Source organism: Giraffa tippelskirchi, chromosome 5 (assembly GCF_054371585.1).
Source record: "Giraffa tippelskirchi isolate mGirTip1 chromosome 5, T2T-mGirTip1v1.2.pri, whole genome shotgun sequence".
NCBI lineage: Eukaryota > Metazoa > Chordata > Mammalia > Artiodactyla > Giraffidae > Giraffa > Giraffa tippelskirchi.
The window spans coordinates 92,688,823-92,702,670 of NC_137279.1; the positions used below are offsets into that span (position 1 = coordinate 92,688,823).

The window sequence follows — 13,848 nt, forward strand, 5'->3', positions numbered from 1 at the left end:
CTCCTCCTGAGCTGCCTGATCCCTCTTCCCTTCCTTTAAAGCTGTTGCCTTAGGGAATTTCCTGGTGGCCTAGTGGCTGAGACTCTGAGCTCCCAATGCAGGAGGTTCTGGTTCCATCCTGGTCAGTGGACTAGATCCCACATGCCACTACCAAGAGTTTGCATGCCCCAACTAAAGGTCCCACGTGCTGCAACAAAGATAGACGATCCCACATGCTACAGCTGAGACCTGGTGCAGCCAAATAAATAAATATTAAAACAGAACAAAACAAAAAAACCTGTTGCCTTAGCCTTGATCCCATCCTTTTTCTCTCTGGACTCTCAGCACCAAGAACAGTGCCTGGCACATAGTCACGGACTGTTGGCCTAAATCACAGTGAAGTTAGTAAAAGAAGATCTAGTTTTTAGTCTCAGTTCTGCCATGAACGCCCGAGACACTGAAAGACCCAAGCCAAGGCACTTAACTTCTCTGAGCTTCAGTCTAACCATCTGGAAAATGGGGATAACGTTCCCCCATCTCCTCTTCATTAGTGAGGATCACAAGACAGAAATGGGACTGGTCCTCTAGGGTGGCCGGAGATGCAAGCCCACTGCAGATTTAAGACATCAGCCTGGAAGTCATTAATAACAACTGCTGATAGTTTTGCTGTTAATAATGACCTGCTTAATTGAAAGAAATCCCCTCTCCCTTTCTCCAGGATGGTTGGTTTTGTCCTAACCCAGTTCCATTACCTGCTTGAAGATGAAGCCAGGCTTCCTCCTCCATACCCCCTTGTCTCACAGGTTTCATAAGACCTCAGAAGGTCCTTCAAAAGTCTGACCTACATTCTTCCTGTTGCAGCTCTGCCCCCTCCCCTCCTCATGTGTCCTAAGAGCAAACTCCTGCGTATGAATCTTCGATGAGCCTGAAGCCCCATCACGTTATAAGGCTTATTCTTCTGAAGCTAATGTTCCCACTGCCACTGCTAATATATAGAGAGAGACAAGAGAGAGGGTGAGGAAGGAAGCCCGGGTCTGGAGCGAGGGCGTGGAGAAAGAATCAGGAGGGATGGAGATAAGACAGCAGCACACCCAGACACACAATGACACAAATACCACACCACCACCACCTCCAGCGCCTGGCTTCCGGGGGAGGGACAATTGTCTTACGGCTTTCCATGACGTGAGTCCTCCGAGAGGGCTAGGGCTGTGGGTGAGGCGACATTTCCTGCCCCAGGGGGCTGGGGTGAGAGGAGAGATGAGTTGCTGAGTATGCACACCTTTTGAGAGCCCATACACACACACCCTGCTCCAGGGGCTCCTTTCTCAGGCTGCCCCCCATGGAGTTCCCCCTGGCCCAGATATGCCCCCAAGGTAAGTGTGAAGTTGGAGAATGTGGGAGGGAGGGAACCTCAAGACCCCCACGACCCCTGCTCTCCTCCCCTCTGGGCCTAAGCTCCCACTTTGGAGGTGAGGGGCCACACTCTGGCAAGGCTCACTGGCAGGAGGCCCACAGACCCTGCTTCTCCTCCTCGGGTGGCTCCACTTCCACGCAGCCCTGAGGATAAAGGGGATAGGGTCTGCTGAGAGCTTCTTTGACAGGAGAGAGGAGGAAGCAGGAGAATGAAGTGGGGTGGGAGGCAGAGGACCTTGGACCAGAAGAGGGACCCGCACTGAAGAGATCTGCGTCCATTCCCAGATTCCGGAACTTCTGGGCCAGCTGGCTTCCCCACGCTCCTCCTTGGGCCCGCTTTCCCTGACAAGCCCCTCTGTCACCTCAGCCCTCTATGCCTCCTAGGCTCCTTACTCCTCCTCCCTGAGAAATAATCTCTGCCATCCCTCCTGCATTTCTCCTGCTGTCATGACTGTCCCTGTCCTTCAGGTCCCCGATGAGTGGACTGCCAGGGCAGCGGGGGAAGTGGAGGGCCTGAGCCTGAGCCTGGGGGAGTGGTGGGCTGCAGAGAGGGATGCAGGCTCTGACTAAGAAACCTCTCTGTGCTAACAGGGAGTCGAGAAGCCCCCACTATAACCTTCAGCACCTTCCAGCACCTGGACTTGAACCACAGGAGCTGCCAGGGCCCGGGCTTGCTTCTGGGACCACGACTCCAGGCCCCCGAGGAAGCCTGGCCCAGCCCCAGGGGCCCAGCTGTCCAGGCTGTGGTGAGTGGAAACCTGGGGGGTGCAGCTCCCTCCTTCACTCACACCCTCCCACGGGGGTGGGCTTGCAGGTGGACAAAGGCCAAAGCAGGAATGAGCAGGGGCTGCCAACATGGCCGGGAGCCCAGAGGAAGGGAAAGGAGATGAGGAGTACCTCCTTCAGTTGCTGAATGGCCCACTTGCTACTCTTCTGTCCCTGGGAAGCTCAGGGTGAGTCCACAGTGATGGGTACAGTGATCTAAGTTCCAGAAGTAGGCATCTACATCTCTGTCCGTGGCCTTCATTTGCCCATTGTCATCTCAGCCCTCCTCACCCATCCGGTCAGTAGGAAAACCTCCCTATGAACTAGCTCGGTCCCTCCTACCATAGGGTGAGCCCTCCCTCATTCTGGCCTCTGGAGTTCCCTTCATCCCTCAGGACAGGGAATGCTTTTCTGTCCATCTGGAAGGCCTCACTCCCATTTAAGCACAGTGTAACAGCGTACTGCTACTGGAATAAAGGCCCACAGGACCCAGAGGAAAGTGGAAGGAAATTCCCTGGAAACAAAAACAGCTTGAGCTAAACAAGTCAGACTTTGGGAAGGACTTTCTGGGAAACGATACCCTAAAATAGGCAACAGGCATGGGGACAGGGAGCTTTCTCCACAAGTCGAACAGCAAGTAGGTGTAAGGATAAGGAGGCAGCAGCTGACTTAGAGTTAGAGGAAGGACTACTAATCATGGCTACCTCTCCCCTCCTTGAACTCTCCTCTTATGCAGGCACCTCTCCAGGCCCCAGGAGCTGCCTGCAACCCAAAGGATGTTGGGAAGGAGGAGGTGCCAAAGGAAGAAGCTCTGTTCCTACAGGCCGAGACTCGGGCTTGGTTCCAGAAGACCCAGGCCCATGAGCTCCTACAGCACGGGGTGGCCCCCATCTGGTTCCACGGTTTCATCACCCGGAGGTGAGTCACAGAGGAAGAAACAGGCTCAGAGCAGGGCAGGGGGCAGTCTTGGGTCCTGCCGTCAATCAGGAGTAGATTGAGGCTACAAGCCAGGCTATGACTCCTGGAGGTTCTGAGGCTACTCGCCAAGGCTAGTGGAGGCTACTCTCCTAGGGGAGATCACCGAAGAGGCACAAGCCCAAACCCCCTACCCCGTGCCTCCACTTTCCTCCTGTCTCTAAGGCTTCTAGAGCTCATTCTCCACCTTGGCCCCTGTCTCTCCCTCCATATCTCCCTCCATCTTTATCTCAGGCTTTCTCCAGCCCTCTCCTCTGTCTTCCCTCCCTTGCAGTTCCTCCCTTCTCCTCCACTTCTCAGCTTCACTTCTCCTGTATCTATCTCTATGCTTACCTCCTCCGTGCAACTTGTGACTTCTGAAGTCTAGAAGTCAAATACCACCCCCATTGCTGCTGCCACAGCGCTGACCCCCTGAACCCCTCACTCCAGGCTGCCTTTCCAGGATGGGGCCAGGAGGAGGATGCAGGGCCGAGAGGTCTCCTGAGTGGAACCCCTGGTCTGTGTCCACGCCCAGTCCCGCAGAGGGAGTACGGTGACCACATCCTCTCTCTCCCACCTCCACCCTTCTCTGTCCACTTAAGCAGGCTTAGTTGGGCATAGGGGTCCCCTATGAGAGCCAGGGAGACAGGAGGTGAGGCTGGAAAAGTCTGAGCAGCCCTCCGTGTCTTCTCCAAAATCCTCAGAGAGGCCGAGAGGCTGCTGGAGGCTAAGCCTCAGGGATGCTACTTGGTGCGTTTCAGCGAGAGCGCCGTGACCTTTGTGCTGACTTACAGGTGAGGGGCCAGCACTGCGCGGGGCGTGGGGGTGGGGGGCAACAAGGAGGCGGGACTTTGGGCTAATCAGGGGGCAGGACTTGGTGCTGAAGAACGTGTGAGGGGCAGAACTTCATGATGACCCCCAGCAGGGGCAGAGGGGTCTAAGCCCAGCCCCCAGGCTGCTAAGGATGGGAGACCCGGTTGCTGGGGCCGATAGAGATCACGCCTCGTGCTGGTGTCCTGGCCAGAAAGAGGGAGCAGATCTGATCCTGACTTGTGCCTCCAGGAGCCGGACTTGCTGCCGCCACTTCCTGCTGGCCCAGCTGGGGGACGGGCGCCACGTGGTGCTGGGTGAGGACAGCGCCCACGCGCGGCTGCAGGACCTACTGCTGCACTACACTGCGTACCCGCTCAGCCCGTACGGGGAGACGCTCACTGAACCCCTCGCCCGCCAGGTACGCCGTACCCACCCCTGGCCCTGACACTGACCCTGACCCCGGGGACCCAGGCCAGGGACCCCCACTCCTCCCCACGCAGAACTCAGGCCGCAGGACCTCGCCAGGCACTTTCCTATCCCCACGGAGGACGCAGACATCCCTTTTCCACACATCTCCGCTGGTTGCCCTTCCAGAAAGATGCATGCTGGTGGAAGGGTCCTTGAGAAACCAGCTCAGTCACACAAAGACTGGAGGGGCTGGGAGTGGTCAGCTAGGCCCAGGAGTCATTTGTTTTTGTGGTTTTATTTTGGGCTTGCTGCCGGACTTGTGGAATCTTGGTTCCCGGACCAAGGATTGAAGTCTGCAGTGAAAGCGCTAAGTCCTAACCACTGGACCACCAGGGAATTCCCGGGGCCATTTGTTTTTTAAATTAAGAGATATTTACTGGGACAAGACAGATGGGTGTCAAACCCACAAAGCTTACTTACCAGCGGCAAAGACAAATAATAGGAATCAAGTGTGAGAGTGTGATGAAAGAGGAAATGCAGAGTGGGGTGCCATTTAGCTCACATGGTGGGGAGCCACGTCAGAGAGTGCCTCCCCCAGGACGTTCAGGCAGTTGTGAGGGACCACTCTGTGCCAGGCACTGGTCTGGACACTGGGAAATAGCACCAAACAAAATTGACCCAAATGTCCCCACCTTCATGGAGCTTTCATTCTAGTGACAGGAGACAGACAATAAATGCATAATACAGATAACAAACAGAGAATACAGAAACAAGGAGTGGCGGAGTTGGGGTTATTTTACACAGGGACCTTAGGGAAGGCTACTCTGGTAAGGGGACATTTGAACAGAGGTCTGAATAAAGTAAGGGGGAAAGTCATGCAGATAACCAGAGGAAAAACATTATAGGTAGATGGCACAGCAGGTGCAAAGGCCCTAAGGTAGAAGGATCACTGATGGGTGTGAAGCTAGCTAGCATGAGTAGAGAGGTAGAAAATGAAATCACAGGGGTGAAGGACTGCCCAGTGGACTCTTGTATGATTTGGGATTTTATTCTACATGAGATGCGCTGGGCAGTTACAAGCTAAAGAGTGACATGATCTGGAAAGTTTGGGAGGGGCATAGGTGATCAGATGGAGGCCATTATAATACTCCAGGAGAGAAGACAGCACCCTGGACCGTGTTGGTAGAGGTGAAGGGATGGGGAGGTGGAACACTGGGTCTGTTTGGAAGGTGGAGCTAAGAGAGTTTTTGCAGGATTGAGTGAGCGATGTTAAAAGATGGAGTTGTATTGACTGAGATGAGGAAGGCTACAAGAAGACTAAGTCTGGGAGAGACAGGAGATCATGAGTTAGTTCAGTTTTCACATTCATGGTTTGAGACATTCATTTGGTATCCAAATGGAGATGTCAGTTAGGCAGTTGCAATATATGGACTGGGATTTGAGGACAGAAGTCTAGTTTGGAGATCAACATTTGGGAGCCATCAGTATGTAGACAAATTGATTCTAAAGCCTTCAGGAGGGATGAAATCTCAGGAATGAGCATAGATGGAAAATAAAAGAATACCAAGTCTCCAGCATTGAGAGTTTGCAGAAATGAGGGGGAACCTACAAAGAAAATTGAGAAGGAGCAGCCAGAGAGAGGGGAGAAGAACCAGGAGTATGATGCTCTAGACGCCAAGCAAAGAAAATCCATCAGGGAAGAACAGAAGCCAGAGGGTCTAGAATTAACCATTGGATTTGGCCAACAGAAGGTCATTGATGACCTGGGCAAGAATAGTCTCCTGGAGCTTGACTAGAGTCCATTCAAAGCAGTTGGTAAGGGACAGTGCCTAGGGGTAACTATTGTGTGGAATTTTGTGAGGAATAAGCAGAGACCTGAAGATTCCTAAGCAGTGGGAACAGGATGTAGGCAAGTCTGGTGGACAAGGGAGCCAGCTGGAATTGTGAGAGCCGAGGGCACAGCTGTCAGAGACCAAGCTCTATGACCAGCCCTCAGAGGGTCGTGTCACTCACATTCTCTGGAGTTGGGGGTTTATCCTGGAGCAACGGGTAGCCATGGAAGGATTGCTAGAGGAACTTCTGCAGGTTCATTCTGCTCACGGAGTGGAGAATGGGTTGACAGGGCAAGATGATGCAGGAGCAGGTGATGGACTTAGGAGGGCTGAACGGGATCAGCAGCTGTGGGCAGGGAGAACGTGGGCAGATGTGAAGATATTTAGGCAGTGGAAGGAGCAGGGCTTGTGCTCCATAAGATGTGGAGATGAACAGAGGGAGGTGTCCGGGTTGACTCCTAAGGTGCTGCTGTTTCAGCAACAGGGTAGAGGTGCTTTTTTTTTGGCTGTGCCAGGTCTTAGTTGCAACATGTCAGATCTAGTTCCCTGACCCAGGAATTAAACCCAGGTCGGAGAAGGCAATGGCACCCCACTCCAGTACTCTTGCCTGGAAAATCCCATGGACGGAGGAGCCTGGTAGGCTACAGTCCATGGGGTCGCTAAGAGTCGGACACGACTGAGCGACTTCACTTTCACTTTTCCCTTTCATGCACTGGAGAAGGAAATGGCAATCCACTCCAGTATTCTTGCCTGGAGAATCCCAGGGACGGCAGAGCCTGATGGGCTGCCATCTCTGGGGTCGCACAGAGTCAGACACGACTGAAGCGACTTAGCAGCAGCAGCCCCTGCATTGGGAGCACAGAGTCTTAGCCACTGGACCACCAGGGAAGTCCCAGAGGTGCTACTTTATATTCATAAAGGGAATGCTAAAACCTCTTGGGGGTTAGGGCAGGGAAAAAGAATTCTGATTTGAATCCATGCAGTAAGTGCCTGAACACCGTCAGATGGAGACACACACTTGGCAGATTACAGAAAAATGAGAAAAGCCCTATGGGCTGAGCCTCCCAAAAGTATCAGGCTTGTGGAGAACATTCGTGAACCCAGTGATAAATGCTGAGCTAAAAGCACACCTAACATGGGAAGGACCCCTATAAGTCTGATCTCCCCTGAGGCAGTGTCTCTGTCCCTAAAATATCTAGCTGTTAGCTGTATAATGTACTCCTCTTGCAGCTGCAGAAGTAAACATGGGCACAGAAGTCTTGGAGATCTATCCCCAAACTGAAAAATTTTAGGCTAAAGACTTGTAAAGCCTGGTTGCAGTTTTACAACCATAGGCACAAATGGTGACTGGTCTGGGCCTGTGTTCCAGATGAAGTTAACTTAAATGCTAAATATCGCCTGCGATCAGAGCAATTGTCCCACCTCCCAGTCTTCTTGCCATCTCCATGCCCCATGCCTCACCCAGAAACCAGCGCCACCCAAATTTCCCTACTGCACCCCACCTCGACATTCTCCACATGGACCAGATTATTTTGCCCTCCTTGGATCACCTGCCCGCTCCCACCAGCCATCCCTCCAGCACCACATCCTCAAGGCCTCTTTCTTCTCTCCACCCGCCCCCTCGCCCCGTTCCCCCCTCCCCGACCCCCACAGACTCCTGAGCCCACAGGACTGTCCTTAAGGACTGAAGAATCAGACTTTGGCAGCAAAAGCCAGGACTCACAGTTTCAGTACAGCCCGATTCTCAAAAAGGAGCGAAGTGCAGCCCCCACGCAGAAAGATGGAGCTGGGGAGCCAAGGCAGGTATGTGACCCGAAGCGCTGGGAGAGAAGGCGGGGCCTGGGGAGGGGCGGAGCCTGGGGACGTAAAGGAGGGCGCGGTCTGTGTGAGGGGGCGGGGCCAGTGGGGTAGGAAGAAGGCCTGAAGGGGGCGGAGGCTCAGACTGGGTGCCAGCTCTGGCCCTGCCTGGGTTAGGGTGACCCACTCTCCGCCTTGGCATCAGTGACTCATTGAACATGAGTTTGACCAAACTCTGGGAGATAGTGAAGAACAGGGAAGCCTGGCGTGCTGCAGTCCACGGGGTCGCAAAGAGTCGGTCGCGACTGAGCAACTGAACAACAACAATTCTCCTCCCTGCTCGCCTTCTCTCCTAGCCCTCCCAGCCACCCAGGCCCAAGCCACCTATCCCCGCCAAACCTCAGCTGCAGCCGGAAGTCTACACAACCCCTGCTCCGAGACCCCGCCCAGCCCTGCCCCCCAAGCCCTCCAACCCCATCTACAATGAACCTGATGAACCCATCGACTTCTACGCCATGGGCCGTGGCAGCCCTGGGGAAGCCCCCAGCAACATTTATGCCGAGGTGGAGGTGAGGGAGCCTGATTCAAGAAGTGAGGACCCGCAGTGCATCCTCAGGCATGAAGTCCTACGGAAATGCCAGTCCAGGCCTGTCCTAGGCAGCCAGGTAAATGCAGGTGCAGGGAAAAGTGAGACCCCTAAGGAAGACTTCCTGAAAGCTAGATTGAGAGGGTGGAGAACGTGTTCAGACTGGATATCTGGGTCAGGGTGAATGAAGGTCAGAGATGGGAAGAACAGAGGGTTGAGACTGCCAACAACCCTCTTCCAGGCCCCTCTGTTTGGAGTTACTGGGACCTGCCTCCCCTTTGTCAAGTCCTCACCCCCTCCACTTCTCAGAGAAAGCAGAGGGCTCTACAGGTCCCCTCGGCCTTCACCCACCTGCGCCTGTGTCCCTCTCACCTGGCTGGCCCTCTTCAGAACCCCCTGAGATTGACCCCACCCTATGGCAGGAATCTTGGTCTCCACCTCTCCTCTCCTCCCCAGTCTGAACTTGGGCCTCTCTCATTCTGGCTCCCTCCCCTCAACCTTCAGGGCCCTGCCTTCCTGAAGAAGAGCACCTGAAGTCCCTCCTGGCACTTCAGAGGAGCTCAGGGGAGGGGGTGCCTGCATGTCCTCTCCTTCTGCTCATGCCCCCTCTCCTGCAATCCTCACACCTGCCCAGTCTTCTCACTGATCAGGTCAAGTCAGTATCTTGTTTCTTTAGACTGCAGCTCCCACCCAACCCCGCTGCCTCTGCCCCCCTCTTCCGTTCCCTGCCCCAGTGCTGGCACCTCAGGCTCCCCCTCAGCCCTTGTGCCTGCTCACACTTATCCACACCCCTGACTGCCATCCTAGAGCTGATGTCAGCAGTCCACATCTCTTTGTGAATTTCTCTCCAGGCTTCTGCTCAGCTCCCCAACATCCCACAGCCTTCTGGACTCAGCACAGCCAAGTGTCTTCACCCTACTCTCCTGATTGTTCCCTCCTGTGTTCCCTCTCCCATTTGGTATCTCATCCAATTATTCAAGCCAGGATCGCAGGGCTTCCTTGACATCTCCCCACTCTTCACCCTCAGTCCCCTATAAGAACTGATTCCTGCTGGGTCTTTTCCTACATATATTTTTCCTTTCTTCAGTTTTAGCTCCCATCATCTCTCATCAGGACTTTCCAAGAGCTTCTTAAGTGATCTCCTGGCCACCAATCTTGCCACTTCTGATCCACTGCCCCAAGAAAGTCAGAATGGTCTTTCTAAAACAGCTACCAGGCCCATGAAGCTCTCTATAATCAGGTGGGGTGGGGAGCCACCCCCTCAGTCTTATCACCAGCTGCACCCATCCACCACTTCCAAACACACCAAGTGGTTTCAAACCTTCCAAGGTTTTACACACGCCATTCCCTCTGCCTATAGCTACTTCCTACAAACGTTACCTTCCTACTGCCCAGCATCCTTCTAATCATCGTCCAGCTTGCCCACCCTTCCCCTCTTCTGCAAAGACTTCTCTGACCTCACCACAGAAGCTTTCTACACACCTGTCATGTCACTGATCGTTGATACCCATACCCGCCTCCCCCAGCAGAGTATTAGCTCCCTGAGGGCAGGGATGGGACTTGTTCATCTCTTGTTTCCAGAACACCAGGCACAGTGCCTGGCAAAGAGCAGGTGCTCAGGAAATGTTTGTTGAATGAATAAGAGAGATTTAGACCTCCTCTTTGCAGGCCAATTTCTGTTAAGATCAGAGGCTGCAGGTAAGTCTAGGAGGCAGAAGGTAGAGGGTGTGACCTGGGACCATCCTTCTCTCTACAGAATCCAGGTGGCCAACAACTGCATGCTGAGAACTCCGTGGCTAAACAAGGCCCTACTGTGCCCCACCAGCCCCTACCCCGCTGGGGGCACACTCTCCCCCACAACCTTTCTAGACAAGTGCTTCAGGACAGAGGACAGGCGTGGCTCCCCCTGGGGCCTCCTCAGTAGCTGGTGAGTCTGAGCTAGGGAAGGATAACTTGGAACAGTGGATCCAGAGACCTTCACACACACCCAGCCATCCTTCTCAGGAAATATGAATGGAACAAACTGTAGGTGATCAAAGCTGGAAAGGACCTCAGCCATCATCTATTGCAAAGATGGCAAAAAAGTGTCACCTTGGATGCCAACTCCAATCCATTGATTATGGCTGCCTAGAACACTGCTTTGGAAAGGATGTTTAGGTCATGTCTGAACTCAGCAGAAAAGAACACCTTGATTGATTAGTGATGTCTGCCATGGGTGAGAGAAGAGGAGCAGCATCTCCTTTGCCCTTACTGATCAAGTCCAACTCCAGCTTTGTTTTTGGAAACAAAACCAGAGGGGGATAGTGGCTTAGTCAAGGTCAAGGACTAGAACCGAGGCTTCCTGATTCTTCTGTTTAGTGCTCTGTTCTGTACCCCACTCTAACTCTTCTCCATGGGAAATGTCTGGGATTTCCTCAGATAAGAAATCTGGCTGCTTTCCAGAGTTCTCCTGCATGGGGGCCTGGGTGCTGGTTCCCTTCCTCCAGATCCCAGCTTAGCCCTGTTCCCCTAACTGGTCTGGGCCCACACAAAGAAACCTGGAGGCCAGAGGAGCAAATGTGGGGTCTGCTTCCTTTTAGGGACACACTCTCTGGTTCCCTCCCAAGAATCTCCAAGAATCCAGTGGGTCAGTGCTTGCCTCTAAGAGGGCTAGGAGGGCCCTGCTGCATCCCACTGCCCTGGTTTCCCCTCCTGGAGTCTGATTTCCTTGGCCCTCGAGCCTTTGAGTCTGGGCCCTGGTCCAATGCTGCTGTTGTCTGAGGAATGGTTTGGCGAGAACAGATGTTAGAACTTGTTTGTTGATTCTTGTTTGGCTAATAAACCATCACCAACCACCTCCCCCAACAGGGATTCAAGTACTCCAAGCTCCTTCTGTTTCTGACTCTCTCTTATATTGTGGAAGGCAAGTTGTCAAATGACCATCACAATCAGGGGAGAACGGTCGGTGGTTGAAAGATACCTGGGCAAGGGTCACAGATCTATGGGCGGGGGGTGGGCAGACGCCAAGGCAAGGGACACAGACCGCTCTCTGAAAAGTATTCCTTCCCTAATTGGGGTGGGCTAGGCAGCTAGCCAGGGGCAGAGGGGTGACTACATCACCTGGGGGCTGCCAGGAAAGAAAGAGGGGCAGGGAGGGGAGTGGTTGAAAGGTAGCCCCCGCACCTCCTTCCTTAACCCCCCTGCCAAGCACAGGACTGGAAGGGGGAGGGGGCATTCTTAACCTTTGTGTGTGAGCCCCTCAGAAGGATAGGGGGCCCCCTTGCAGCGGCTCCCCGACTTGGGCTTAGGCCTCCCCTGTTCCTCTTATGAGGCTTCCTCTTCTCTCCCAGACCCACTCAGGGCCTCTTGCCCCTGTGGCCAAGCTCCATACTCTTAAGCTTCAACCACCTAGAAGAATCTGCCTTGGGTTGTATTTTTGTCTCAGACGGGGGACTCTCTGAGGCAGGGCTGTGTCTGCCCCTGGATCGTCCTGAAGGCTCAGAGCAGAGACTGCCCCCAACTCCCACCCCGGGAACCACTCACAAGGCTTCTGGTACTCCTGTGGTCCCAGCCTGTTCTCTCATTTCTAGGAGAGTTCAGTCAAGACAATCAGTGTCCATCAGGGTCTCTCTCCCTCCCAAGGGCCCCTGTGTACTTACCAGAATCACAGAAGTCCCTCAGACCCCTCCCTGAAGACATATGCCCTAGGTCTAGGTGCTGCCACCACCATGCCACCCCCAGCCTGGGGCAGGGCCAGCCCCAGTGACTAGTGAATTCCCCTCCTTTCCACTCAGTGCTAATCAGCTCAAGGAGAAATACAGTTGCTGAGTCAACAGAGTGGGGTTCCACTTCCTTCTGTCTATAGGTCTAAACTCCCTCCCGAGCAAGAGAAGAAGTGGGAGGGAAACCGGGGGGGGGGGGGGGGGGATGTGGAGGGGAGGGGAGGGGAGCAGATGGCTTTGGGGAGGAGAGGCTGAAAGTGCAAGAAAGGTCTTAGATTAGACTCAGGGAGTCACCTGGTGGCTGATTCCTTGTGGCAGCGGAGGAGGTAGGAAAAGGAGAGGCTTGCTGTATAGCAAGAGCTGGAAACCAAAGTCAGCAGATGAGATTTCCTTAGACTTCATGACAGAACAGGATGGGCAGGTTTGGGGAGGGGACAGGAATGCCTAGTGACCCCCTGTCTGAAGGAGCAAAGCCTGCTAGAAAGGGCTGAGTGGGACCCAAGGAATCTCTCTGTCCCTTTTCAGCTCTTCACTGCTAGGGGTAGGCTCAGCAGAGAGGGTGGGAAGATCCTGACAACCAGCACTGTCAGGTTTCTGCTGCGCTTCTTAGATAACACACTGCCCAACCTTTAACAGGGAAGCTTTTTTCTGCGCCACTGTTCCCTACATTCCTTTGAAATGGAGGGAATGCCTTATTTGCCTGTGGGGCTGCTGTACTGATCAGATGAGACCAGGCAAGCAAGGGGCTTGGCAGAGCAGGACTGTGGGGCTAGAAGGGACTTCGAACCCTTTGTGACTGGCTTTTTGGTTCAACCAAATAAGAAAATGAGTTCTAGAGAGGGGAAATGACAGGGAACTGGAGGTAGTCAGGTGGATCTTGTCATCCCAAGCACTTGCTTCCCCTTACACCGTAGGGCCCCTCCCAGGCCCTAGGATAAGGCCCGGGTCCTCCCCGGGCTCCAGCTGCAGGCCCAGCCCTGATGACCCAGGCAGTGGAGCCTCCCTTCTCCCCCCTCCCCACAGCCATGGGCACCCCCACACCATCCTGCCAACTTCACTCCCTCAGAGACCCGGGGCTACAGTGAGACCTCAGATGGAGAAGCTGAGTAACATATAGGAAAGGGAGCCTCGCGACTGCGCTGGGCAGGTTCCTCTGACCCAGTAGGCACCACTTGGGCCAGGAGGGGAAGGGCATTTCCCAGCTGACTCAATCTCCCCATGGTTATTCCATCCTGCCAGCCTCCTCTAGGCAGGGCTCCCTCTGGCTCAAAACCCTCTTATATCTGAGAGGAGTCTCCTACCTTGAGCCCCAGATCCCCTTCAGAGCCTGCAGAAGGCCCTGCTGCAAGTAAAGTTTCCAGCTTTGTCCTCTAGTTCCAGTCCCTTGAGCACCATGGCCTTTTTTTCCCCTGCCCCTGTCTCCCTTAAGCTGTCCCCTTTATCAGGTCAGCTCCCTCAGCTAATGCAGTAGATAGTCTCAGTAAGGTGCCCTGTACCTGGCTCAGGGGACCAGGGCAGGGGCAGGGGGCTGAAAGATCTTAACCCCCCAACCTTAGCTAGCCTAATTCTACAGCATGAACCCACTCAAGGAGGGCTGGGG

At 54.2% G+C, this 13,848-nt stretch overlaps 1 protein-coding gene across 1 annotated transcript; it reads left to right on the forward strand.

The window, feature by feature from the left end:
- The first annotated feature begins 1,221 nt into the window (after positions 1-1,221).
- Positions 1,222-11,405, forward strand: SH2D2A (SH2 domain containing 2A). The gene is made up of 8 exons (XM_081494148.1): positions 1,222-1,352; positions 1,984-2,138; positions 2,894-3,075; positions 3,816-3,905; positions 4,174-4,342; positions 7,818-7,967; positions 8,318-8,626; positions 10,304-11,405. The coding sequence occupies exons 1-8, from the start codon at positions 1,319-1,321 to the stop codon at positions 10,469-10,471; spliced, it is 1,257 nt and encodes a 418-aa protein (XP_081350274.1). The 5' UTR covers positions 1,222-1,318; the 3' UTR covers positions 10,472-11,405.
- Positions 11,406-13,848: the final 2,443 nt, after the last annotated feature.